Genomic DNA, 27500 nt, shown 5'->3' with positions numbered 1-27500 from the left:
GTCGGCTCCTTCCAGCTCTTTGTGGACGGTTATAAAGATGCAGACTTCTGGCTGCGGAGGTTTGAGACGGAGCCATTACCCGAAAACAACAACCGTCAGCTCCAGCTCCAGTTCGAGAGGCTTGTGGTGCTGGATTACATCATCAGGAACACTGGTAACTACGGCGACTGTAACTACGGCGTCGTTTGAGAAAGATAAAGGGATAACCATGGTTTAGTGTAATTAAATACACACTGAACTGAATCTTCTGTGTGTGTGTGTGTGTGTGTGTGTGTGTGTGTGTGTGTGTGTGTGTGTGTGTGTGTGTGTGTGTGTGTGTGTGTGTACGCTCTGTAATCCTGCAGATCGGGGCAACGATAACTGGCTCATAAAGTACGACTGCCCCATGGACACATCAGGCAACAGGGTGAGGATCCATAAGTCCTGTTTTATGTAGATGCCTTTGAATAATCCATTTGTGTTGTTGCTTTAAGATTTGAATTGTGTGTGTGTGTGTGTGTGTGTCTCCCTGCAGGACAGTGACTGGGTGGTGGTGAAGGACCCCATCATTAAAATTGCAGCCATTGACAACGGCCTGGCGTTTCCCCTTAAACACCCAGACTCCTGGAGAGCCTGTAAACCAATCAGAATTTACCTTATACATGACACCTCACTGACCAATCACACGCTGTCTAATCACACGCTGTCTAATCACACTGTCTATCGACAAGCTGTCTAATCACACGCGGTCTAATCATGCTGTCTAATCACACGCTGTTTAATCACACGCTGTTTAATCACAAGCTGTCCAATCACAAGCTGTCCAATCACACGCTGACTAATCACACACTGTGTTAGGAATAGTTGTATAATGAGTGGCAGCAGAAGCTCCTCCCCGTGCAGTGCTGCATCACTGAGCTGTGTGTGTGTGTGTGTGTGTGTGTGTGTGTGTGTGTGTGTGTGTGTGTGTGTGTGTGTGTGTGTGTGTGTGTGTTGCAGATCCGTTCTACTGGGCATGGTTGGCTCAGGCGAAGGTGCCGTTCTCTCAGGAGATCAAAGAGCTCGTCCTGCCCAAAATGGCCGACCCCAACTTTATCAAGGACCTGGAGGAGGACCTGTACGAGCTTTTCAAGGTGAGATCCCACACCTGAACATCTGAACACACCAACACTCGTCTGTCAGGAGACTTTTCTTATTTTATACACGAGTTATGATGCGTTCCTCACATCCATAACTGTCTGCCGCCATCGTGACTGTCGTCATGAACCACATCTCCAATCTAGAAAATCCAGAAAAGCCATCCTGCTAACTAAAGTGTCCTTTAAAGCATGTGCTATTGATTTATCCTGCATTAAGGTGTGTGTGTGTGTGTGTGTGTGTGTGTGTGTGTGTGTGTGTGTGTGTGTGTGTGTGTGTGTGTGTGTGTGTGTGTGTGTGTGTGTGTGTGTGTGTGTGAGAAACACTGTGCTGCAGAAAGATCCAGGTTTTGACAGAGGCCAATTCCACAAACAGATCTCAGTAATGAGAGGACAGGTCAGTCTCTCTCTCTCTCTCTCTCACTCTGTGTGTGTGTGTGTGTATATATATTTCTCTATCTCTCCATGTCTCTTTCATTCATTCTCACACTTTATCCATCTCTCATTCTTTCTCTCTCTGTCTCAATCCTTCATTCTTTATCCATCTGTCCCTCACTTTATCCATCTCTCTCTTTCTCTCTCTTTCTCTCTCTCTCTCTCTCTCTCTCTCCTCTTCACCCTTTATTCATCTCTTTTTTTTCTCTCCCACTTGGTGACTCTATCTCTCACTCTATCTCTTTTTTCTAACTCTGTATCTATCTGTTTCTGACTGTCTTTATCACGCCCTTTATATCCATCTGTGTCTCTATCCCTCGTTTGTTTTTCCCCTTTCTTGTTTTCTCTTCTCTTCTGTATCTCTACCTCTTACTATCTCTCTCTTGCTCTGTCTCTCTTTTGTTTATCTATCCATCGATCTCTCTATTTCTGTCCCTTGTTCTGTATCCATATGTCTCTTTATCCATCTCTCTCTCTCTCTCTCTCTCTCTCTCTCTCTCTCTCTCTCTCATTTTCTCTCTGTTTCTCGGCTTACATTTATCCACCTCTACGTCTCTCTATCTGTTTTTCTGCACTACACAAAGCGTTTACTGGAGAAATCTGGATCATTTACGGTTTTACTCTGGTTCTCTGTTAGATCCTGAACCTGATGCAGGCTCTGAAGGACGGTAAATCTCCCCTGCAGCTGGTCCAGATGCCCCCCGTGATCGTGGAGACGGCTCGGGCGCCGCAGCGCGCCAACACCGAGTCCTACACCCAGAGTTTCCAGAGCAGACGCCCGTTTTTCACGTGGTGGTGATGTGAACGCGCCGATGGTGGACGCACGGGCGGGGCTAACACCCGAGACATCCCACTCTTCCTTTAGGAAGGAACTGAACTGAGAGAGAGAGAGAGAGAGAGAGAGAGAGAGAGAGAGAGAGAGAGAGAGAGAGAGAGAGAGAGAGAGAGAGACTATGCTGGGATGAAAGAAAGGCTTTTTTTCTTTTTCCTCCCAGAATTTATTTCCTGCTGTTTAAACAGGAAGATTTACCTTAATGAAGGTACACTGACCTGCCACATTGTTCACACACACACACACACATACACGGCGCCCCCTGGCTGTGCGAAGGACGAACTGCATGTCCCTAACGACTTGACCTGAACATGTGCATCTGACAAACGCCACAATTTCTTTTTTTTACTTTTTTTTTTTGGCAAAAAACCTGCATCATTCAGCTTCGCCTGCTCTTTAATTTACTTTATATAACGTCTGTACCGTGCCACAGACTGAGCATGTGCACAAACACTGGAACACTCCGTGTGTGTGTGTGAGAGAGAGAGAGAGAGAGAGTGTGTGTGTTATAATGAACACTGTATGAGAAAATGACTGTATCTAATGCCATGTCTGTATAATACACATGTTCTGTATGTAATGTAATTTAGCAACAAAATATAAACTATAACAGAAACCAGGAAATCCATTCTTCTGTCTCTCTCTCTCTCTTTATCCATCTATCTTTCTCCCTCTAGCTGTGCCTCTTTCCCTTCGTGTTTCAGTCTGTATTTCTCTTACACATTTTATCCATCACTTTCTCTCTTTTTTTTGTGGCTCATTTCTTATCATCTCTCTCTCTCTCGCTCTTTGTGTCTCTATCCCTTGCTCTTTATCAACCCTTCCCTTTGTCTCCATCCCTCACTCTACCAACCCTTCCCTCTCTGTGTCTCCATCCTTCATTCTGTATGAATCTCCCTATCCCTCGCTTTTTATCAACCCTTCCCTCTCTGTCTTCATCCCTCACTCTTTATCAACCCTTCCCTTTTTGTCTTTATCCCTCGCTCTTTATGAATCTATCTCTCTGTCTGTCCCTCTCTGTCTCTATCCCTCCCTCCATCAACCAGAAGCAGGAAATGTTTTCTGGACTCGTTTTGCTTTGAGTATTTTATTATCATGTTCATGAAGTCGGATTTGGACACAGACGCAGCAGACACAAGTTTGTATGTAGTGCAGACAGAAATCAGAGGGTCGTCTCGCTCGGGGATTTATACAAGATCACACCTACGCTGAGGATCAAATCCCGAAATAAACATCTCTCTTAACACGACTCCGATCAGGAGCTACAGTTCAGTCGGACGCTGCTTTACGCCTCCTAGTGTTGGTGTGTAGTTTTTGTCCTGTTAGTGTTGCCATGGTGCTGTAGTTTTTGCTACGTTCCCTGTGAGAAGCTTAAAAATATAGAACGATCTCAAATATACCGGAATAATGAAGTACAATCCCCATAATGGGAATTACCCATAATCCACTGGTGTCAAAAGGATCAAAACTTGAAATGCGAAAGAAGAAGAAAAAAAAAACATTAAATGAGTTTTTGTTGTTGTTGGAGTTGTCATTAACCTCCCACAGAGATAAATACAGAAAATTCCAGAAAATACATTCAACATTTCCTATTTAAAATTCCCTTCCATTAAAACTTCATTTAGAACTTCAGTGAACCAACCACGTCACGGTCAAAAGTTTGGTGACACCCAAGCACAAGATTCCCTGGTGCTCCTTGAAGATCTCCTTCCACACAGAGTCTCCATTCGCTCTTATAATGAGCTCCACTCTTCTGAGATGTTCCTTGGAGATTTCGTGTGAGATGTCATTCAGCCACGAGGGTGTTTCTAAAGTCAGGTGCTGATTGAGGTGTGGAAGTGAGGAGGCCTGGGGTGCAGTCAGCATTCACATTCAGATCTTCATGGAGCTCAAAGGTTTGGGTTCTCCTTATTCAAGGTGAGGAAAAAATTTCATGCATCAAACATCCTGAACAATTGTGTGCCTAGAACTTCTGGAGAAGAACCTCACATGAGTGGAAAGGTCGGGTGTCCCAAAACTTTTGCCACTTTCTGTGGACGTGGTGTGGAAGGACCTGTGATTGCTCTCGGATGCATGTTCACCTGAACATTTGGAGTGTATATATATTGCTTGCTACATGCTACAGAAGACCATGACATGGAACTCAACGGATGTCCATGAGGTCCAGCTCGAACCTGAAGGTCCTGAAAGTTTTTTAAATACTAATAATGTACATTTCCTCCTGCTGCTCCAGAGAATGAAAGGGTAGAGGAATAATAATAATAATAATAATAATAATAATAAGCCATTCCTAAGCAAGGAAACTAAAACAGGAAGTCGGTTTGACCCGTGAAGGATCTGTTCCATCTTGTAAAACTTGATGAAAATTGGGGAAAATAACCATTGGGAAAATCTTTGGTGAAAATTGGGACATTAGACTTCTATTAGAAGGTCATGAGTTCAAATCCCAAATCCACCAAGCAGCCATTCAGACCAACTTATAATGATCTCATTCATACAAGTGAGCAGTTAAGGTTTAAGGGCCTTGCTCAGGGGCCCAGCAGTGGTAACTTGGTGGAGCTGGCTTTTGATCTCCAAAGACCTTCCAATTGAAAGTCCAATTCCTTAACCACTCATCTCCCACCTCCCTAATCATATGGATCCAAAACACATTTCCAGGCTTGTAGTTTACGATGTGATTGGTTCGTTTCGAATTCTCCGACCTGCTGAGATGAAAACATCTGAGGTTTGGAGGTACATGATTAAAAATTGTGGAAAAAATCATTTCGATTGTAATATTGAATAATAATTGAGGGGTCCAACTGCTGGAACCGAATCGTTTTTTTCTTCTTCTCACAACTTCTAAATACTCGATTCTGATTGGAAGGGGTCCAGTGGATTTGTCCTTGACTTCTGAATCGGAGGTTGTAAATTCAAATCTTATTTTATATTTATACACACACATACATGAGGTGGTATTAAAAGGTTTTGAGACTAGTTTTGTAATACGCCAACAGATGGCAGCACGAGGCTGCACGCACAGTCACAAGGAGCACCGACCTTCATGAGTCAGTGTGTCATCATATAATCAGATTGTGCTGTGTGTAAATGTGGATGGTGTCTCCTAAAAGACAAAACGTACAATAAATAATAGTGTTTTATCTATAGCTGTTTCGCCAAACGTTCTTGTGACCCGGAAGCAGCTCTCCCAGGGTCTGGTACTGGTGGCACGGAGTTAATGCAGGATTGTGTTTAGTGAACGTCAGGTCATTAGTGTTTGGTTTGTAGTAAACACACGTGAGCAGCTCTGTAGTGTCCCTCCATCATGGTGTTTATGCTTCAGCTCCCTTATCAGTGGATCGTGTTTAGAGTCCCAGCTAAGTTGCATTGTTCATGTAGTAGTCAGTGTCGTATTCGGTGCAGGTAGCGTTCCGGATCTTTATCGTCGCGGCTACACGTCCCTTGGACGTCGTCCTCGTCCCTCTGGTCTCGTGACTTAGCCTTCTCGCTGCAGGCTCCCCGAGCAGCGACGTCGTCTTCGGGTGTGACCTCGGGCGTTGTCTGCTCGCACGTTCTGGAACGGAAAATCAGGAACCGATCAGAAAAACGTCAGACGCTCTGACAGGAGCTACAGGAACTGTATATCGATCAGGTTGTCTGCTGAATTCAGGTTGGTTTCCAGTACATTAGGGGCCCAAGCACCAAAAGGTGCAGGAGACCCCACCGTTTATCAATAATAAAACGTTTCTCTCTTACTTCAACCCTAAAGAGCCTTGATATGTCACAATACGCATGGTTCTTAATTAACTCTTCAGTGGTCAACGGTTGAAGAAAGGAGTAGAAAAAATTTTTTATCCGCTTCCAGGGTGCTTATAAGAAAATACACCAGGACACGTGCGATATCTCAGGGGATCGTATCGTGATACATTTAGTACGATGATATCGCCAAATACTCAACGGATATATTTGGGTCTCTTATAGTACCATTAATCAAGTCTTGGCATGTAATTAATTTCTGGAATGGTTTTACTGTGTGTGTGTGTGTGTGTGTGTGTGTGTGTGTGTGTGTGTGTGTGTGTGTGTGTGTGTTTCACCTGCTGTGGCCGAACACCCGGGCCCCTCTGCTCGTCTCGGCTCGGATCCCGCTGCGGTTCCTCGCCCTCAACCGGAGCCCCACCAAAGCCTGTGCCAACCCTTCATCCTCCTCTTCCTCCTCAGAGACCTCGTCTCCGCCCTCCTCATCTCCTTCGGCCCGTCTCCGGTTCCTCCACACCTGCCTGGCTTTCTGCTCGGCGTCTGGCTCCCCGGCCGAGCGGAAGAGCCGCCTGAGCTGACGCAGGTTCACGCCCTGAAAGATGTTCCCCGAGCCGGACTTGCGCATGCGGCGCTCGGAGGTCCGGCAGAATGTGGGCTGGGGGGTTCCGGGCAGCGCTGCGGCCGCACTGACCCCGACCTCCTCCATCTGCAGCTCTGGGGGGTTAGGAACAGGGGTTAGAATGGTGAGATGTAGGTTGGAGGAGGGTTCTCGAGGAGGCTTTGGGCAGTTAAAGCATAGTATAGCGTAGTACTGGTTAGGGGTGGGCGATACGAGCTAAAATTCATATCACAATATTTTCCACTGTCCAGACGATATCGTTATTATATACATTTCCAATCACATTTTAGTAGACTTTAAATTACAGGCAAAATATGTTTTTCAACTTCATATAACTAGAAGGAGTACCGGCAGCAGATGAAGACAGTGCAGATAGAAGGTTCCAGAAATCGGGAGCCAAGATACGAGATCCCCAGCAGGAAATATTTTAGCTGGTGTTTAAGTAGGCGGCTTTAGATTTCAGAAAGCCGATAACCCCAGGATTAAGCACAGAGACTGACCTGAACCCACTTGGGAGGTTTATGCCTGCTAGTGAGTAAGACTGCGATTTCAGCGATCTCGTTACAACCACGCTGTGCCACTGGATCCCGTAAACGTGGGCATGACGTGTATTGAATCGTAAGCTACGACACGAGTTAGCATAGAAGGATATAACGTCTTCGGCTGGCATTCGCCAGGGAAAAGAAAATACCCAAATGATTACTTCCAGGACCCTTTGTTCCTGTCTAGACCGGAAATGGTTCTTAATGGCATTAGCTGGAGCCAATCAGATGCCTCTCTGATGGAGCTGCACTTCAGCAAACAACCTGCTCCTGCTACAGCCAAATAATCCAGAAAAATATCCTCAGTCCAGAGCACCTGCTGGCATGGTGCCCCCAGGTCCTCTGTTTTAATGCAGAGTTGCATCATTCAGCTTTGTTTCCATGAAAAAGGTTTGGCTTTAAGTCCACAATTTTTCCATGAAGACCCACTTCCAGATGTGGGTGCACCTGGGTCCTACTGGTTTCCTCCCATCGAAGAATAGTGGGCATGTTGTGTCTTTTATCCACAGTAATACGTTTCCTTAATCCAACACTGCATCCTCGACTTTGCAAAATCAGACATAACATTATGACCACCTGCCTAGAATTGTGTTGGTCCATCAAACATCAACAGCATGAACGTCTTCAGCAGTTTGAGCTACAGGAGCTCGTCTGTTGGATCGGACCTCACGGACCAGCCCTCGCTCCTCACGTGCATCAATGATCCTCGACCCTGTCGCCGGTTCGCCACTGTTTTTTCAGATTCTGACCACCAGGAACATCTAACAAGAGCTGCAGGTTTGCAGACGCTCCGACCCAGACGTCTAGACGTCTCAATTTGTCGCATAAATCCTGACGCTCGCCCATTTTTCCTGCTTCGAATACGTCAATTTCGAGAGAAGAAAATTCTCACTTGGTGCCTAATAAATAAACCCGCCCACTAACGCGTATATAATGACGTCACGCCCGCAGTTACCGCAAAGGAGAGAAAAGGAAAGCACGTGCAACAGCGACACGTCACTGAGTGTCAGATTTGGGTATTAAATTAGAGATCAGTCTGAGATTACCCGCGTTAACCCGTGCACCGACATCTGGTACAATCTCTTGTTTTTTTCTTTTGTGTAAATGACACGTGATGACGCGGAGACGTTTAAACTATTTAAAGCACGTGGTTTAACAAACGTGTGTTGTACAATAAAGGTCGTGTAGATCGCGGTGTTTTGCATGGGGTATCGCGATGCAAATTCGTGTTCGGGGAACGAAATACAAACAAAAACTCGATGCAGAAGAGAAACAAGCAAACAATCACACAAACCGTTTAGTGTCGCGAGCTTTTTTATCCTCGTAGCCCCCGTGGTTTCATCCGGAAAACGCCTGAGAGTCTTTCAGATCCTCTGTAGTTTGGAACAGATTAAACTCCGTGTGTGTGTGTGTGTGTGTGTGTAGTGTTTCTCGGTGCAATCAGCGGATCGGTTTTTTTTTCTTTTCACGCCATGATTCTTCCGCTTACGTCAAGTCTCTGCGCCGCCCAATCAAAGCGCAGGGATGGGCGTAAGTCCCGCCTATTGGCCCTACTTCTGACCAATCACAGCGCATATCTCGGTGCGCGTTATTGCACCGTGAAGGAAAGGGGGAAGAAAAAAAAAAACACACACACGCGCAGAAACGTGTTATTTCATTGACGTCAGTGGCGCTGATGATCTTCATTCCTCCGGTCGAGAGACTGATACATTTTCGCAGGGAAGGAGAGGAAGAAAGAAACATGTATAAATAGTGTAAAAAAAAAAAAAAACACCATATAATGCCATGGAAATATTTAAAGTAAAAAAAAAAAATACTGAATTATTATCATTTATTACATTTATAATAACTATTATTATGCAGAAAAAATCAGTAAACGTGTTTCTGTACCATAATAAACCATTTCAGTGTAAAACTAACTGAATATGCATGATATGCAAATATAGACACGCCCCCTCTTCTCCGACCGCGATCATTACATCTATGATGTAGTATCAGTAAAAAAAATATAAATATATTACATCATAGATCATAGACAAAAGCTGAAATGGTTCACTCTTTCACATGTTCACTAATCTCTATATAATGAAGTCATTTGGGAGGGAAAAAAAAGGGGATAAAAACAACAGTGACGTCATTTACCTGCGTCAGAGGGTTAAGGCTGGTCATAAACGTTTTATTATATTGTAAAAGCAGTTTATTACTGTAAATTATTCGTTATGTTTGTTATATAAAAATACATTCCATTTCAACAAGCAAATAAAAATTATTTTAAAAAGTTCACACTCAATTTTGTTTATTTTTTATTTACATCATAAAATACAAGAATAAACAGGTGTATGAACATATATAATGTACATTATATGTGGTGAGAGAAGACATGCAGGAATGTGGGTTGAAAGAGGCAGATTTAGAGGACAGGGGCGTATGGAGACAGATGATCCGTTGTGGAGACCCCTAATGGGAGAAGCGGAAAGAAGAAGAAGATGATGATGAAGAAGAAGATGAACATATATAATGTACAGAACATTTTCACAGGGTTTCCTGTCTGTGTACTCGAGCCGACTCCAGAGCGAAACACCATCGCATATATTCCATCTCACCAGTTACCTAGTTATGGTTTTGGTGGAACTTTTCCTGAGGAGAAGGTTTTCTTCCAAGTCTCGTTGCGGTCCATTGGTGCATGGGAAATAGTCCATTAACGAGTGTACATCAGGTGTACACATTTGCAATCAAAGTGAATTGTGGGTACAAACGAGTGAACGATTGTAGGGAGTGAAGTTCACTCAGAATATGAGCACCACTACAAAGTGCCAGAGATCTGATATAGTGTACCATGTAGGAGACAGGGAGCAGGTTCAAGTTTTTAGGTTTACATCAACGCTCTGCTTTCATTATCTTATAATTCTGGAGGATTCGATTCACACATTTGATCCAAACACCCAAACTCGCACACACTGAATTAAAATAAGTAAAAACTTTCAGGGCTCCGATACATTTACATATGTATTTAATACTTCTAGTTAGGTGTAGAACTCTGTATACGATTTGCTTATAGTTAGCTCTCAAACCCTAGCTCTAGAACCATAGAATTATTGATAGGTCTAGAACTCTACATAGTATATATTTATTGCTAGAACACTAGAATTTATGATTGGGTCTAAAAACACTATACTATAAACTAATATTTAGCTCTAGAACTCTATATTTACTATATACTTACAGTTAGCTCTAGAACTTTACAATTTATAGTTGTGTCTAAAACCCCATATGCTATATTCTTGTAGATAGGTCTAGAACTCTATATTTTTATAGTTAGGTCTAGTACTCTATATACTTAAAGCTAGCTCTAGAACTCTATATACCTATAATTTGCTCTAAAACTCTATATATTTATAGTTACCTCTAGACTACATTTACACTTATAATTAGTAACATTTACATCTATAACATTTACATTTGCGGCATTTAGCAGACGCCCTTATCCAGAGCGACGTACAAAAGTGCTTTGAGTCTCTAGTAATGAATAAATCTACACTGGTATGAAAGATTACAAACTTAATATAAATATAACCTTTGAATTCTACAAACTTAGAAGTGATAATTCAAGTATTTTAAATTAGCACTTTAAGTCTATTAGAGGTAGGTCTTCAGTCGTCGCTTGAAGATAATCAGGGACTCTGCTGTACGGACTTCTAGAGGAAGTTCATTCCACCACCTCGGTGCCAGGACAGAAAAAAACTTGAAGTGTACTTACCTCTCATTCTGTGAGAAGGTGGTACCATTGGAGCAGTGCTGGAGGATCGTGCGAGATGTGATGAGGTCACTGAGGTAAGATGGTGCTGGTCCATTTTTGGCCTTGTAGGCAAGCATCAGTGTTTTGAATCTGATACGTGCAGCTACTGGAAGCCAGTGAAGGGAGCGCAGCAGTGGGGTGGTGTGGGAGAACTTGGGCAGGTTGAACACAAGTCGTGCAGCTGCGTTTTGGATCATTTGCAGTGGACGAATAGCGTTCAGGGGAAGAGCTGCCAGCAGAAAGCTGCAAGTAGTCAAGTCTTGAAATGACAAGAGACTGAACAAGCACCTGGGCAGCCTGTATGGAGAGAAATGATCAAATCCTTCGGATGTTATAGAGAAGAAATCGACAAGCGGAAGCGGTGGTATCCGGTATGAGCGAACTATAACTCTGTATATGTATGGTCTAAAACTCTATATACCTATAATTTAGTCTAGAACTCTATATACTTATAGTTGGATCTAGAACTCTATGTATTTATAGTTAGGTCAAGTACTCTAAAAACACTTATAGTTAGGTCTATATAAATATATTAATAGTTAGCTCTAGAACCCTAATATACTTATAGTCTTAGTAAGAGAGGTGACCAAGAACCCAATGGTCATTCTGATTGAACTCTAGAGATCCTGTTTGGAGATGGGGGTGTTGTCCTGCAGCAGGGACTTGGCATCTGGTCAGGGTTGAGATAAAGCTAAATGGAGCAAAGTACAAAGATCTCCTCGATAAAAACCTGTTCCACAAAGCTCAGGACCTCTGTTTGGGCTGAAGGTTTACTTACATGACAACAACCCAAAACATATAGCCATGGCAACACAGGAGTGGATTAGAGAAGACTCTGTGAATGTTCTAGATTGGTCCAGCCAGAGCCCTGACCTAAACCCTATTGAACACCTCTGAAGAGACCTGAAAGTGACTCCCCATTCAATGTTCCCAGGCTTGAGAAGAGTTGCCCTGCAGAATGTGTAAATCTGATGCTGGCTGTAGTCAGTAGGTCAAGATCTAATAATTGTAAAAATGATTAAATCTCGTTCATCATAATGAACAAACTTTTTTCGAGTCATTTCATTGCTATAACCCTTTAATTACCTTCATAGCGTTTATGGGAGTCACGTGATAAAAGAACGACCGACTCGGACTAGAAGAGTCGAAAGGTGATTTTGTTTTCTGTACATAACCTGTGGAAGTTTTGTGACGCTTTGCTTATTGGCGTCTGGTAGAAAATAAACGAATTGCTCTTTGAGACGACTCGTTCTTCTGAGTCACATTAAAGACTCGTTCATTAACGACCCGTCACCAGGGCATTGTTGGTCTGAGGCTGAGACTAAAAAAAAAAACGATCGACAGGCCATGTAGTATATCTGTAAATTATAATCTCTAGATATTTTTCAACATAAGATAGATAGATAGATAGATAGATAGATAGATAGATAGATAGATAGATAGATAGATAGATACATAGATACATAGATAAATAGATAGATAATATCCCATCTATCATCGACTCTCTACTCCATCTAGAATCTAAGAAAGAGCAATAAAGTAGGAAATGTTGATCCAATCGATGTGATCGGTGATCGACTATGTGCGCTATGATAGACGCGCTGATCCGGGTCTCTGTGGTCGACACGTCACCCTGCGAAACGCGGAAGTGGAAATCCGGAACGAGCCGCTGTTTATTCTGGACTCTTTAAATTTTAGCACCTGGAAGTTGGACGGCGGTGAAGGTGTTAAACATCTAACATCCCTCGATGTGAAGCGTGAACACGCGGAAAGGTGAATAAGTAGGTAATGTCCGTACGCGTAAGGATGCTAGCATGCTCAGCTAGTAATAGGAGAAGAGTACTTGGAGAAATGTCAAACTATCGAGGGGAAAACATGTTATTATTCATAGTATTAGTAGTCTGGTGGTTTTGTGTGGGTTGTGTCAATCGAGAATATTCGACTTCATTACAGAGGGTATACCTGAAGAGAAGTGGAAATCTCGCGATACTTGGGTACAGAACGTATACTTGCGGAAAGATTCTCGCGAGACTTCAGGTTGCAAGAGCCCAAAACAAAACAAATGGAGTCCTATTATAAAGTAGTGAATTTGGCATTCATATAGATTGTGATGTCGATGTCAGGGAGCAATTATGTAGTTGTGACGTGACCTTTTTTTTTCCACACGTGGTGTGTGTGTGTGTGTGTGTGTGTGTGTGTGTGTGTGTGTGTGTGTGTGTATTTCCAGGTGAAACTCAGAGGATTGTTGCTCTAACCCTGATCAGCGTTGCATGATAACTGTGAGCGAGGGCAAGGATGCAGCCGGGCAGTCAGGAGTCTCTGCCCTCTGCAGGGGAGAGAACAGAGCCGAGCCTGCTGTCCAGTAAAGATACCTCATCCCTGAGCAGTACGTATGACCTGGCCGGCCATCGAACTGTGACCTTTGACCTTTTCAATATGGTGGTCTCTTACAAGCGGATGGCCATCTTTCTGGAACCAGTTACCGATGTGGTGGAGGTGTTGCGATACCTGCTCGGGTGAGTGAATAAGGAGATTTTTAGGGTTAGGGTTTTAGGTTAATTTGTGTTAAAGTGTTTGTGTGTGTGTGTGTAGGTGGAGAATGCCTCTGTGTTCACTCTTCTGCTGCATCCTACTGAACATCCTGTTCATCACATTGAATGAAGGTGAGAAAAAAAAAAGAGGGACATACCAATGTAGCCACACCTCCTTTCATGTGACTGACAGACTTCAAAGCCACACCTTCCTCCATATGACAGATAGATGTCAAAACCACACCTCCTTCCACATGACTGACAGACTTAAAAGCCATGCCTCCTTCTATGTGACAGATTCCAAAGCCACGCCTCCTTCCATGTGACAGATTCCAAAGCCACGCCTCCTTCCATGTGACAGATTCCAAAGCCACGCCTCCTTCCGTGTGACTGACAGACATTAAAGCCACGCCTCTTTCCATGTGTCTGACAGATTCCAAAGCCACACCTCCTTCCATGTGACTGACAGACATCAAAGCCACTTCTCCTTCCATTTGACTGACAGACTTCAAAGCCACGCCTCCTTCCATGTGTCTGACAGATTCCAAAGCCACACCTCCTTCCATGTGACTGACAGACTTCAAAGCCACGCCTCCTTCCATGTGTCTGACAGACTTCAAAGCCACGCCTCCTTCCATGTGACTGATAGACATCAAAGCCACGCCTCCTTCCACATGACTGACAGACTTCAAAACCACGCCTCCTTCCATGTGTCTGACAGATCCCAAAGCCACACCTCCTTCCATGTGACTGACAGACTTCAAAGCCACGCCTCCTTCCATGTGACTGACAGACTTCAAAGCCACGCCTCCTTCCATGTGTCTGACAGACTTCAAAGCCACGCCTCCTTCCATGTGACTGATAGACATCAAAGCCACGCCTCCTTCCACATGACTGACAGACCTCAAGGCCACGCCTCCCTCTAAGTGATTGACAGACACTGAGGCCATGCCCCCACCAGGAATGAACTTTGCTCATTGTCCCCTGTTTTTCTTCCTAGTGGTCTGGTTCTCTCTCGTCCTCTTGGTGGTCTCTGTCCCCGCTGTGCTGGGTTACCTTGGTGACCGTTGTCACGGCGACGCCGGCGACACCGCCATGGAGAAAAAGAGACACCACGCGGTGCAGCGGCGAGAACTGCAGACGGTGTGCTTGAGCCGCCAGGAGGCCATGATGGAGGTTAAGGGCCTGTGAGTAGTTCATCTTAGTGATCTTAAAGCGCTCAGAGAGCAGCCATCATGGTGAGGTCAAGTAGAAGTGTCGGCCATCTTAGTGAAGTCAGAGCCATGAGCGAGCAGACAGGCTGTGATTAAAGCAGTCATGATGGTGAGGTCCGGTGTGTGTGTGTGTGTGTGTGTGTGTGTGTGTGTGTGTGTGTGTGTGTGTGTGTGTGTGTGTTGCAGATTAAAGCGTCTGGACGAGTTCCTTACTCAGGCGTGTGTGTATGCAGAGTCTGTGTACAAGGTCCTGTACTGGGAGAGTCACGCAGCCTCGTCAGTGTGAGTAACACACACTCCTGCACACCCACAGGACCAATTCTTGTACATGATCACTGATGTTCCTCTGGTTCTCTCCAGGTTTTACGGTTTCCTCCTGACCACAGTGTGTTTGTTCTACACGGCTCCTGTGGGCTGGAGTCTGTGTCTCATCAACAGCACCCTCTTTATCTGGAACAAAGACTTCTGCAGGGGTCAGTCAGACCACACACACACACACACACACACACACAGTGTAAAAATGTATGTAATCATTTAACATGAACTTTTTTCTGACTGTGTGTGTGTGTGTGTGTGTGTGTGTGTGTGTGTGTGTGTGTGTGTGTGTGTGTGTGTGTGTAGTTTTGCTGCAGCTGAAGGACTTGTTCCGTTTATCTGCAGTCCAGCCTGAAGAAGGAGATGCAGAAAAGAGTGAACCAGACCAGAGCCACCTGTCAGACCAAACCCCTACTCCTACCAGTCTGGAGGTCAGAGAGAGAGGGGAAAGAAGGAGGAAAGATGATGAGAGGGGGGAAAGGAGGAGGAGGGGCAGAGAGAGGGGGGAGAAGGAGGAAAGATGGAGAGTGAGAGAGAGAGAAAAGGAGGAAGGATGGAAAAAGTGAATGAGAGGGGTACCGAATGAAACAGAGGAAAAGACTTAGAGGGAAACTGGGACAGGGAGTCTGGGAGAAATAGATCTAAAGAGAGAGATGACACGGAGAAAGAAATTGACATGGATAGAGGGAGAGAAAAGGAAAGAGATGGAAATGGGGTTAGTGAAACTGAGAAAGATGGATCGAAAGAGAGAAGGAGGAAAATGGGGGGAGACGGATATAAAAGTCTATGGTGGAGAGAGAGAGGAAATTTGGAGAGATGGGGGACAAAAAGAGTAAAATAGAGAGAGACAGGGAGAGAGAGAGATAGAGAGACAGAGAGGGAAAAATAAAAGGAAGGATCTCAAGAGAGATTTTTGTTTATACATTTCATTTATATATGAGCCAATAGGGTACGATTGGCTCATATTATCAAATGAGAGCCAATCAGCTATCAGTATGCAAATTCATGCCAGGAAAAATGTGTTGATCAGGGGGAAGTGGGTGGGGTTTATGTGGAGAAGGGGAGGGGCTTTTGTATTTTTATATGTATGTGTATAATTGCATTTTTTTGGTCCATCTTTAATATTACAAGCTTATTATAGCTTATAATAATACAACGTGTGTGTGTGTGTGTGTGTGTGTGTGTGTGTGTGTGTGTGTGCGCGCGCACAGGATCTGTCACCAGGAAGTGTTGAGGAGGCTGAGGAGGCGGAGCCTGATGATGAATTTAGAGACGCCATAGAGGTAAAGTGAGACCTCTCTAGATTTTCCGTCTCTCTCTCTCTCGCTCTCTCTCTCTCTCTCTCTCTCTCTCTCTCTCTCTCGCTCTCTCTCTCTCTCTCTCTCTCTCTCTCTCGCTCTCCTTCTCTTCTGTGTCTCATCTAATCCACTGTGTCTGTTCTGCTGCGTCAGGAGAACCAGCTGGTCCTTCAGGTGAGTGGCTCCCTCTGGAGGAGCAGAGGGGGAATTACAGCCATGAGTGGTGGTGTGAATGAAATGATGAACTAGAATAGGATAGCGTGTGTGTGTGTGTGTGTGTGTGTGTGTGTGTGTGTGTGTGTGTGTGTGTGTGTGAGTGATGGAGTAGCTCACCTTTTTACTTTGCCCTTAAAGGAATCCCAGCTGGCTTTTGTGGTAAGTATCCGCTTTGAGTTACTTCCTGTATGGAAAAGGAAGTTCTGGAGTGTTGCATGAAGTACTGTGTGTGTATGTGTGAGTGTGTTGCACGTGAATATTGTCATGCTTACGAGCATGTGTGCATCGATTGGAACAGATCCTTGCGATAAAAATGCTTGTGTGTGATTTTTGATGTATTTTAATATAATTCCAAACCACACCGGATTTTCCCTGCGGAGTTGGGGGCGGAGCATAACCCTGTGTAACCGCCCATTTTTGTTTGGCTGTAGGTGTGGCCTGAAATCTCAGGGCTGGCCAAAGCCTTTTGGAGACGCATAATTCATAAGGTGCCCCGCCCACCCCGTGTCCCCGGGTGTTCTAACCACGCCTCTTTTCCGAAACCTTTCCTCGCTGTTTTTTAATTAGCGAAGCCGCCGGATCTGCTCGGTTCCTCCCTTTTTGGTGTGATTACCGGATTGCGTTGAGAAAACGGACGGTTTTGCGGCGTCACGGTTCGATTTCAAGCTAACGTCTATCTCACCTACAAACTTATCCCCTTTACTGATTTCTCAAACATCAAGAAACCTGCACACCGGGTTTGTCTGAGATGTTGCTCAGGAAGTGAAGTGACTTACACGTACTCTATAAATCCAGTGTGCAGGTTCTTCCTGCTCTTCTCTCGACTAATGGACTCCTAACCCACTTCGGATGCTGTTCGGAGAACTGGCTGTGGGTGTGGTAATGACCCCTTGGCGTCCCTGGGTGAGGTGAAGTCCTCCAGAATATAAGACACACTTATGCATCACTGTATTTATTAAATGCTAATTTGGCGATTTCGCTCCTTTAGGGCTAAATTACATGACATGCCAGTAGGGGGCACTGGTGGAGTCATGGATTAGAGCCAGCACTACAAACCTAATAAGGAATACATACAGTGTCTTATAGTCTGGAGTGTCTAACAGTCCAGAAATGATAGAAATGTATCTGTGTGTGTGTGTGTGTGTGTGTGTGTGTGTCTCTGCCGCCTCTAGGATGATGATGATGTATCTGTGGGCGGAGCCGATTACGACTCTGTATCTGATAACGGCTTGTTGATAAGGAACGAGCCGATACGCAGCCGAGTGTCCAAGCTGACCGAGAAACTGCGCAAGCGCGTGCCCACCAACGCAACAGGTCAGAGACTCGTTCACACGTTTATACGTGTATACATACACGCACTTACTCGTTCCTTTAATCCTCCTCTTAATTCCTTCACTCACACAGTCACTCGTTTACTCATTCAGTCACTTGTTTAATTAGTGCCTGTCATTTCTTCATCTCTTATTCGCTCACCCATTACTCACTCGTTTACTTTTTCACTTATTCCTCTATTATTCACTCGCTCACCAATTCACTCTCACCTATTCACTCATTCACTTATTAACTCACCCTCTCACCTATTCACTCACTTACCTATTCACTTATTCACTCATTTACTTATTCACCCATTTACTTATTCACTCACTCTCCAATTCACTCACTCACCTATTCACTAATTCACTCTCACCTATTCACTCTCTCACCAATTCACTCATTCACTAATTCACTCTTTCATTCTCTCACTTATTCACTCACTCACCTATTCACTTATTCACTCATTTACTTATTCACTCCCTCTCCAATTCACTCTCACCTATTTACTCATTCACTCACTCACCTATTCACTCACTCACCAATTCACTCACTCTCCTATTCATTCTCTCACTTATTCACTCGTTCACCTATTTACTCTCTCTCTCCAATTCACTCTCACCTATTCACTTATTCACTCATTCACTCACTCACATATTCACCCATTTACTTATTCACTTTCTCACCTACTCACTTGTTTACTTATTTGCTCACTCTCTCACTTATTCACCCATCCACTTATTCACTTTCTCTCCTATTCACTTGTTCACTTATTTACTCACTCTCTCACTTATTCACTCACTTACTATCCTATTCACTCGGTTACTTATTCACTCACTCTCCTATTCACTTATTCACTCTCACCTATTCACTCTCTCACCTATTCACTCGTTCACTTATTTACTCACCCTCTCACCTATTCACTTACTCTCTCACCCATTCATTAATTTACTTATTCACTCACTCTCACCTATTTACCCACTCACTTATTTACTCATTCACTCATTCACTTTCTCACTCTCACTTATTCACCCATCCACTTATTTACTCACTCTCTCACCTATGCACTCACTCAGTCACTTATTAGTTCATTCTGTTACTCCTCCCTTCTGTCATTGAATGAGTTAATGTATTTATTCAAACACTCATGCAGCCACTTGTTCTCCCCCCCTTTCTCATTCATTCACTCACCAACCCACTCCCTCACTAACCCATAATCACCCATTCACTCTCATTCATTCATTCACTGACTTAATTGCACAGTAATATAATCACTGCAACGCGTTCTCTTTCTCCTTTTTTTATTTGCTCTCTGTTTTGTTCTCTCCATCTCTCCTTGAATTTCTTCTTTCCATAACTTTATCTAATCACACTCTTAATGTCTCTCTCTCGCTCTGTGTGTGTGTGTGTGTGTGTGTGTGTGTGTGTGTGTGTGTGTGTGTGTGTGTGTGTGTGTCTGTGTGTGTTAGGTAACTGTTCCAGCTGTGCGTCGGCGTTCTCCGTGTTGAAGAAGAGGGTATGTGTGAGACACTGAGTCCTCTGTAACAGTAACTATGGTGATGTAACACTGACGCCCCGTGTGGTTGTTGGATGTGTTGCAGCGTTCCTGCTCTAACTGTGGTGTGGGCTTGTGTTCTCGCTGCTGTTCCTACAAAGTGCTCAAGTCCAGTATGGGAGCTACAGGTCAGACCACCATCACATCATTATACGAGCTCTCATCTACACTAATACCGACAAAAGTATTGGGACACCTGACTTTAATTTCCTTATTATTATTGAGCTAGGAGACCTAAAAGCATGGGTTAAAAGATCACCTGCCATGGTCAGGTGTCCACAAACTTTTGTCTACATTGTGTACTTTATTGTAGATTTCAAAGATCTCTGTTTCTCTTCTCTGTTTCTCTGTCCAGCTCCAGAAGCTCAGAGAGAGACGGTGTTCGTGTGTGCTCCGTGTAACACCTTGCTTACCACCAAGTAGCATCCCATAATAATCTAAATCTCCGAAGCGTCCGGATCTGTGGGCGGAGCTCTGCGTCGTCGTGAGCTCCTCGTCTCGTAGCCGTCCTGCACCTCAGCTAGAAATTCTGCTTCCCGCCTCATGCCTCCTCCCCTTTTCCTAAAGCTTCACTAGATGTTTCTGCTAGATGTTTCTGCTAGAGCTGCGACGGAAATAAGCCAAGCGCAGTCTGGAGTGAAACCCAGACAGAATCCAGCTCCTGTAGTGTGTATCATACTCTAATATATATCACCTCAGATATCAGGTGATGGAGAAGGTGGAGCCGTTTCTGCCTGGGGCTTTTCTTGGCAGGTCATGTGACCATCATCATCCTGCACTGGACATTGTGTTCTGTTAAACTTTCCAGAAAAATGCTCCTCCGCTGATTTGCAGCTTCCATAGGACCCTGTTCTAGAATCATCACCTGCTTGTTAGAGATCCTGTCCAGAAACAGCTAAATATCTAAGTTCCCTACTGGTGTCACCTTCTGGAATTTGTCAGAGTTTAAAATGATCTGTGAGACCCTGCTCTAGAAGCCATGGCTGCTTCTGAGAAAAAGTTACAGAATCCGTTCTGCAATGACCACATGTCTCAGTGAGACCCTGTTCTGGAAGTCCCGGGTCACATGTGATGGCACGTTCTAAAATTATCCCCTGCTCCTTTGAAACCATGCTCTAAGAAATTTTTGCCACTGATTGTACCGTGTTCTAGAATCTGTCATTATGTCCTAGAATCCGTGGCCACCTGTGACATCATATTCTAGAATCCATCACCATGTTCTTGTATTCGTGGCTTCATGATGGCATGTTCTAGAAACCTGTAGCCAACTAAGGTATGTTCTAGAATGTGTTACCATGTTCTAGAACCCTTAGCTACATGTCATGGGTCCCCCCCCCCCTCTTTCACCATGTTCTAGAGCCCATGGCTTTATGTAATACCATGTTCCAGAATCTGCCGCCATGTTCTAGAACCCGTAGGTTACTGCGATGTCCTGTTCCAGAACTGTCAGATCTTAAAACGTGCTGTGAATCTTTATTCTGGATCCCATAGCCACCATTACTGCATCACCCATCAGAATATTCCAGAGCTGATTAGATTTTAAGGACATGGCCCGAAGTTCTACCAGTTCGAGATTCCAAATCGTTACTGCATCGTATATACGGTTCAAACAGCAACCTTCGTAAATACTTTAACACTACAACTCACCAAAATCTTGAACCTCTAATAGGTGGATTCTAGGTTTCCTTCATTATGAAAAGCTTCAGCGTTCCCAGCATGCCGCGTTCTCCGGTACTGTTTCTCGTTAACGCCGCTCATGTTAATACTGTACTGTTATTGGTGTTTATAGCGATAAACTAACCATGCCCACATTCTCCTCTTTAAAGTTTCTCGCTCTAGTCTAGAGAACATCTGGGGTTCGGAGATGGTGATGGATAATAATGAAGCGAGAACGTTTCTATCAGCCAACAACGTGAAATTACGTCTCATGAATTCGTTATTTATACAACGACAATACACTGAAGTCTCCTTTGTTTTGAGAATGTCTCGTTTGAGATTATTTAAGAATTAACTATAATCAAACTTTTTTTTGTTTCGTCTGTACATCAGCGTTACTGTAAGATCCGCACATACACTGGCTTTTATGCACCGTACTTGTCACATGACCGACTCGGCTGCTGATTGGATCGTGGTTACGGCTTCTGAGCCAATCGATGACGACGACTCTGAGATCTTTCATGTAACAGTTTCTGGTTTTCTCTGAGTTCTCGATCTCTGTTCCTTCAACATCCATATCACTGTTTTATTTCTGATCGGTCGAGTGCGGTTTATCTTTTATCATTGTTTGTTTTTATTGTTCTTTTTTCTTTTCTTTTAAAGAAGCAACCGAATCTGAGACGTTGTATATTTTACCCGTTTGATCTCTGTACTGTAACGCAACCGTATTAAAACTAACAGTTGCCGACGGCACTGTCGAGTCCCTCGTCTTGACCTTTCACATGTTTAATAAACACAGAGAAATAACTCGCTTCTCCCTGAGCATTTCTTATTGTTTTTTTACCTCTGCCATATTACATACTGACCCTTTAATCTAGATTAAAGGGGAGTAAAGGGGCCGGATGTAAAATGACATTAAAGGAGCTGTTTTTCTCTTGTTTCCGATTGGCTGCGACACGGTAGGACAAAAATATCCCCGACTTTCCCAACCTCGACGTCTTTAGATACGCTAGAATAAAATGTTCCCTTCACTTGAACTACGAGAACCGATCCTGTTCCAGCATGATGCCCCCTGTGCACAAAGCTTCAGCTTCATAGAGATCTGCATTACATGGTTTGTAAGATCTCCAACACCTTTTTTTGGGATGGCTTGAAAAGGTCTCACCTCAGCTACATCATAATACTCTTGTGGCTGAAGGAGATCTCACAGAAAAGTTAGTGGTACATCTTCTCAGAAGAGTGGAGGATGTTATAAGAGTGAATGAAGACTGGGGATGTTCAAAAAGGAGCACAGGGCGATCTTATGGTCTTGTGTCTCCAAACATCTTGCACGTTTCTAATCAAAATAATCCGGTGATTAATTTCAGAATTCTAAATGTTACATGTCTAGCATTAAAAAGCTATCCGCTAATGTGAAAAGAAAAGTTTAAAAGATGGGGGTGAGACCTGCTAGTTACACAGTTTAGAGACGGGAGGTGGAGCTGGAGGTTGCAGAGCTGAAGATGCTGAGATGTTCGTTGGGAGGGACGACGATGGACAGGATTAGAAACAGGTTTATTAGAAGGACAGTGCATGTAGGACGTTTTGGAGACAAAGTGTGGGAGGTGTTTAAAATGGTTTGGTTTAGAAGAGGGACATGGGTTATTTCAGCAGAAGATTGCTGAGGAAGGAGGAGAAGAGGACGGCCAAGGAGGAGGTTTATAGATGTGGTGAGGGAAGACATATGCAGGTGGTTGGTTTGAAAGAGGCAAATGATCCGCTGTGGTGACCCCTAACCAGAGCAGCAAGAAAGCCGCCGCTGAGGATGTTCTGCACAAGAAGAACCTAAAGATCCATGAGGTCTGGAGGAGAGAAGAAACGATGGATTTGGACTTAAAACTCAAGTTTGAAAATGTGAGATAACCTCAACATTGATGGAACTACAGTACAATAAAGGGACATTCTGTGAAGAGGATGGGTTCCAGTTTAGGTTTGGTTCTTTACCACCATCTCCATCCCCTCTGTCTCACTCATAAGGGATGGAACCTTCAGGGAAAGATTTTTGAGTTTAAAATTGATCTCACAACCTATTTCTTTCTACGAAGCTGCTTTGAGACAGTGTTAAGATCTCCTCCAGACCTACAAGATCGTCAGGTCCATGCTTTAAAGAAGTAGGAAGGGAAGTGTTGGATGCAACACTGAAGATGTGAGCTTAATGGAAAGCGGCACAGACGCACAGATCGGATTGGGACTCATCCAGATGCTTTTTTAAGACACACCTCTCTCTCTCCCTCTCCCCCTCCCTCCCTCCATTGCATGCATCCTCCGGCATCGCAATCTCCAGTCTCCCGCTCGTGTAAACGTTAAAAACCGATCGATTGCATGGCATCATGGCGACAGAGGTAAGAATGCCTCCTTCTTTTCCTCCTCCTCCTTCTTCTCTTTCTCAGGTTTCATCTCCGGGGCGTTTTTTTCAATCCGAGAAATCTGTCCATCTCTCCGCTTCCATCGGATGACGGTGTGTTTGCGTTATTCTGTATGATATCGCTAATAATAATAATAATAATAATAATAATAATAATAATAATAATAATAATAATATATACACATAGCTCTAGTCCTCAGTTCTTCTCGTTCTTTAGTGGAAACGTGATAAATACGCACATTGACGTTTCCACCACACGTCAGCATTAAAGTCTGAGCTTTGTGAAGGGTTAACCTGGGCTCCGACCTGGATTTCTCTTCTTACAGCTGCTTACAGATGTTTTAGTGCATATATACTTATTATAGTACATATAACTGCCTTGTTGATGGGGTGCTTCCTCGAGGAGATCATCTTCATCCTCCAGTTCACCAGAGGAAACATGAATATACTGTATACAAACATCAGTGTTTTCCACTGCGATGTTCTTATTTCTCACCTCTCAAGATATAATCCATACAACCGGCTGATAGGAGCAGCAACCACACACTCTTGTGGTAGATCTCTGCGTCACATCTACAGGGTCAGGGGTTCGAATCCTCTCTCTGCCTCCGTGTACAGGAACGGTGTGTAGTGTAGAGGGAACGGTGTGTAGTGTAGAGGGAACGGTGTGTAGTGTAGAGGGAACGGTGTGTAGTGTAGAGGGAACGGTGTGTAGTGTAGAGGGAACGCTGTGTAGTGTAGAGGGAACGGGAACGGTGTGTAGTGTAGAGGGAACGCTGTGTAGTGTAGAGGGAACGGTGTGTAGTGTAGAGGGAACGGTGTGTAGTGTAGAGGGAACGGTGTGTAGTGTAGAGGGAACGGTGTGTAGTGTAGAGAGAACGGGAACGGTGTGTAGTGTAGTGGGAACGGTGTGTAATGTAGAGGAAACGGTGTGTAGTGTAGAGGGAACGGTGTGTAGTGTAGAGGGAACGGTGTGTAGTGTAGAGGGAACGGTGTGTAGTGTAGAGGGAACGGTGTGTAGTGTAGAGAGAACGGGAACGGTGTGTAGTGTAGTGGGAACGGTGTGTAGTGTAGAGGGAACGGTGTGTAATGTAGAGGGAACGGTGTGTAATGTAGAGGGAACGGTGTGTAGTGTAGAGAGAACGGTGTGTAGTGTAGAGAGAACGGGAACGGTGTGTAGTGTAGAGAGAACGGGAACGGTGTGTAGTGTAGAGGGAACGGTGTAAAATGTTGTGTTGTGCTAAATGAAATGAAATGAATGTTGTGTTGTGTGAAATTAATCCACTTTTCTACTTGGCGCAAGGGTTTTGTGTTTGTAGGCAGCAGTGGTAACGCGAGCATGATTGTTATTCACATACACACACACACACACACACACACACACACACACACACTCACACTCTCTCTCTCTCTCTCTCACACACACACACACACACACACACACACACACACACACACACACACACACACACACACACACACACACACACACACACACACGCGCCTCGTGCTAAAAGTCAAACTGTGAAATGATTAGCCCATGCCAAGCGCTGAACACACAGAGGGAGGGTGATGTCCATCCATCCATTCATCCATCCATCCACCCCTTTCTATCTATCTATCTATCTGTCTGTCTGTCTGTCTGTCTGTCTGTCTGTCTGTCTGTCTAGAAAAAAAAAAAAAGAAGGAATAAATCCGCTTGCGTGAGCTAAATCAGCCTAAATTCAACCAAACCAATGTGATGTGCAGAGTAGGTGGGGGGTCGGTATGTGTGTGTGTGTGTGTGTGTGTGTGTGTGTGTGTGTGTGTGTGTGTGTGAGGGGGTGAGGGTGAGTAAGGGGCGGTGACGTAACAGCCGAGACGAGATCTCAAAGAGGATAAAGTGGCAAACCGGAACGATCGGCGCACAGACACTGGTCATCCGGTCACCCAGTTTAGTGTTCAATTATTTATTTGTTTATTTGGTTGTTTGCGGGGTTTTTTTTCTGCAAGTAAAATCCCGTTTCTGAAGTGGGAGGAGGGAGAAGCACTGGGAATGATTTCAGCACCGCGGACAGCTACCGGGAGAACCACACTGCCCTACTGTCACCAGTCTGTAAGCGCGCGCACCATCAGTCCGCCGCTCGGGTTCGGTTCCGACGCGCAACTTTCACTTCACCACAACTGTGACGTAACAACACGGCTTCAGACTTCCGTTTGTTTATCCGACTTCCGTTTTTAATTCCGCCGTTCGGATGAATAACTTCTGCAAGGGACCACAGAAGGCGTAGCGCGCGTTAACGTGTGTGTGTGTGTGTGTGTGTGTGTGTGTGTGTGTGTGTGTGTGTGTGTGTGTGTGTGTGTGTGTGTGTGTGTGTGTGTGTGAGTAACCTTGGGCAGGACGATTCGGCAGTTTTTTTCCTTCAAATCTCTGATCAATGATAATTTTCGGACGCTTGATTATTCATAAAATCTATCTGTACACACACACACACACACACACACACACACACACACACACACACACACACACACACACACACACACACACACACACACACACACACACACACACACATACCTGACCGAGAATTAATGATCTTATGATTTTAAAAGGTCTGTGTGTGTGTGTGTGAGTGTGTGTGTGTGTGTGTGTTTGATAGTGGTATACTGATAGATTCTTGTTTAAATATTGTTCTTTATCAGCCCAGTAGAACCATCATGATTGGTAACTGGTGCACTGGTGATGCTCCTGACTGAATATTTCAGCCATTTCTGTTTGAGACCATGATCATGGACTTGCTGGTGTTCATTAAATAGTTAGACAAATATGATGGACCCCCTAAAGTTTCAGAAATAATTTGACCAACATGGTCTGAACCTCCTGATGGTCACTAAATGATGTTGGATGTCCTGATGTTCAGGAAACGATTTTTTTAACATGGTGACCCTTCTAGCGTTCAACAAAATGATGTGGTCAACATGGTGGACCTCGTTGGCTTTGGCTTGTTTAGACTAAAACAGCTGGAGTTTGATTTTCTTGATGATGATATGGATTTTGGTCTGAATTCAATCTATTTTGGACCAAACTGCTTGGAGTTTAAACACCGTTGGTTCTTGTGTGTTGTCATGCAGCACGAGCACACACGTGAACATAACATGAATGAAAATGGATTTGTTGAACCCGTAACGTTCATGAGGTTCCATGGAGCAAAATGTAAAACCACTGTAAGAGGTTTGGAACGATCTATAATTTCTCCAGTTGTTTTGGTATGAAATTGCTCCTCAGGCCAATATCACCTCAGGAGGCATCGACCGGTTGTGGGTTTTTGGACAGGAATTGGCCGACGGCAGCAGCTCAGCATCCATTATTAATGAAGCGTGTAGTATCATCAGGCCGGAGCGTTAAGCGGCACGACGACACGGTTCTTTGAGACGAGCCGGAGAGAAAGAGAGAGAGAGAGAGAGAGAGAGAGAGAGAGAGAGAGAGAGAGAGAGAGAGAGAGAGAAAGAAAGAGAAAGAGAAAGAGAATGAGAGAGTGGAACATTCACATCTATCACATGTGACAGGTTTCATACTCGACCGCCGCGGCATGCGGAGAGCCGAGCAGCTGTGAAGCATTAAATTACCAGCGGGACTGCACCAGTGCAGATCAACGTCCTCTCGATTAATCACGTTTAGCTTTACAGCTTCAGACGTTTAGGTCCTCGATATAAAGAGCCAGAGGATCAAGATACAGTCTGATCATCAACCAGACCTTCATCTTCAATCCTGAGTCTGATTGTCTGGTGCATGTGTTTACAATTACTTTACATATTATATATATTTATACATAGTTCAACATCTGACCATAAGATGATCGATATGTCCTTCTGTTTGAGTCCCTCTTATATTAAGCTCCACTCTCCTCCAACAGTTTGGAGAAGAACCATGCATAAGCTGTAGT

The 27500-nt window shown here is 44.2% G+C and overlaps 4 protein-coding genes across 21 annotated transcripts in view; 3 read left to right on the top strand and 1 right to left on the bottom strand.

Moving 5' to 3' along the window:
- Positions 1-3006, top strand: part of pi4k2a (phosphatidylinositol 4-kinase type 2 alpha) — an 11371-nt gene extending 8365 nt beyond the window's left edge. Inside the window, exons 4-9 of one of the 3 annotated variants that reach the window (XM_083523183.1) lie at positions 1-154; positions 345-406; positions 515-614; positions 979-1112; positions 1453-1512; positions 2188-3006. In XM_083523183.1, the coding sequence (XP_083379309.1) occupies positions 1-154; positions 345-406; positions 515-614; positions 979-1112; positions 1453-1512; positions 2188-2349 (672 nt within the window). In that variant the 3' untranslated portion in view covers positions 2350-3006. The other 2 variants (XM_083523184.1, XM_083523185.1) reach the window with 2 other exon arrangements.
- Positions 3007-3453: 447 nt separating this feature from the next.
- Positions 3454-12529, bottom strand: avpi1 (arginine vasopressin induced 1). Its single transcript, XM_083523186.1, has 5 exons — positions 11458-12529; positions 9316-10663; positions 8573-9193; positions 6456-6831; positions 3454-5935 (listed from the first exon to the last, which is right to left on the bottom strand). Exons 4-5 carry the CDS (start codon positions 6821-6823, stop codon positions 5764-5766), a joined length of 540 nt encoding a protein of 179 aa, XP_083379312.1. The 5' UTR covers positions 6824-6831; positions 8573-9193; positions 9316-10663; positions 11458-12529; the 3' UTR covers positions 3454-5763.
- Positions 12530-12671: 142 nt separating this feature from the next.
- On the top strand, positions 12672-21977 carry zfyve27 (zinc finger, FYVE domain containing 27). Of its 15 annotated transcripts, XM_083522185.1 has the most exons (14): positions 12672-12855; positions 13302-13590; positions 13667-13737; positions 14606-14792; positions 15006-15101; positions 15180-15292; positions 15441-15565; positions 16346-16417; positions 16586-16606; positions 16787-16807; positions 17821-17962; positions 19429-19475; positions 19561-19642; positions 19870-21977. In XM_083522185.1, exons 2-14 carry the CDS (start codon positions 13370-13372, stop codon positions 19935-19937), a joined length of 1266 nt encoding a protein of 421 aa, XP_083378311.1. In that variant the 5' UTR covers positions 12672-12855; positions 13302-13369; the 3' UTR covers positions 19938-21977. The 15 variants fall into 15 exon arrangements, with proteins under 15 accessions (XP_083378311.1, XP_083378307.1, XP_083378299.1 ...); XM_083522181.1 differs by lacking the exons at positions 16586-16606; positions 16787-16807 and adding an exon at positions 17080-17136 and having other exon boundaries at positions 12672-12847; XM_083522173.1 differs by lacking the exons at positions 16586-16606; positions 16787-16807 and adding an exon at positions 17080-17136.
- A 1464-nt stretch (positions 21978-23441) lies between these two features.
- golga7ba (golgin A7 family, member Ba) overlaps positions 23442-27500 on the top strand; it is a 10634-nt gene continuing 6575 nt past the window's right edge. Inside the window, exon 1 of one of the 2 annotated variants that reach the window (XM_083522189.1) lies at positions 23442-23551. In XM_083522189.1, the coding sequence (XP_083378315.1) occupies positions 23540-23551 (12 nt within the window). In that variant the 5' untranslated portion in view covers positions 23442-23539. Of the gene's footprint in view, positions 23552-25449; positions 25670-27500 lie in introns of those variants that run through there. The other variant, XM_083522188.1, reaches the window with a different exon arrangement.

Source organism: Silurus aristotelis (assembly GCF_946808225.1).
Source record: "Silurus aristotelis genome assembly, chromosome: 20".
In the NCBI taxonomy this organism is placed as follows: Eukaryota; Metazoa; Chordata; class Actinopteri; order Siluriformes; family Siluridae; genus Silurus; species Silurus aristotelis.
This window is presented reverse-complemented; position numbering and strand designations above follow the sequence as displayed.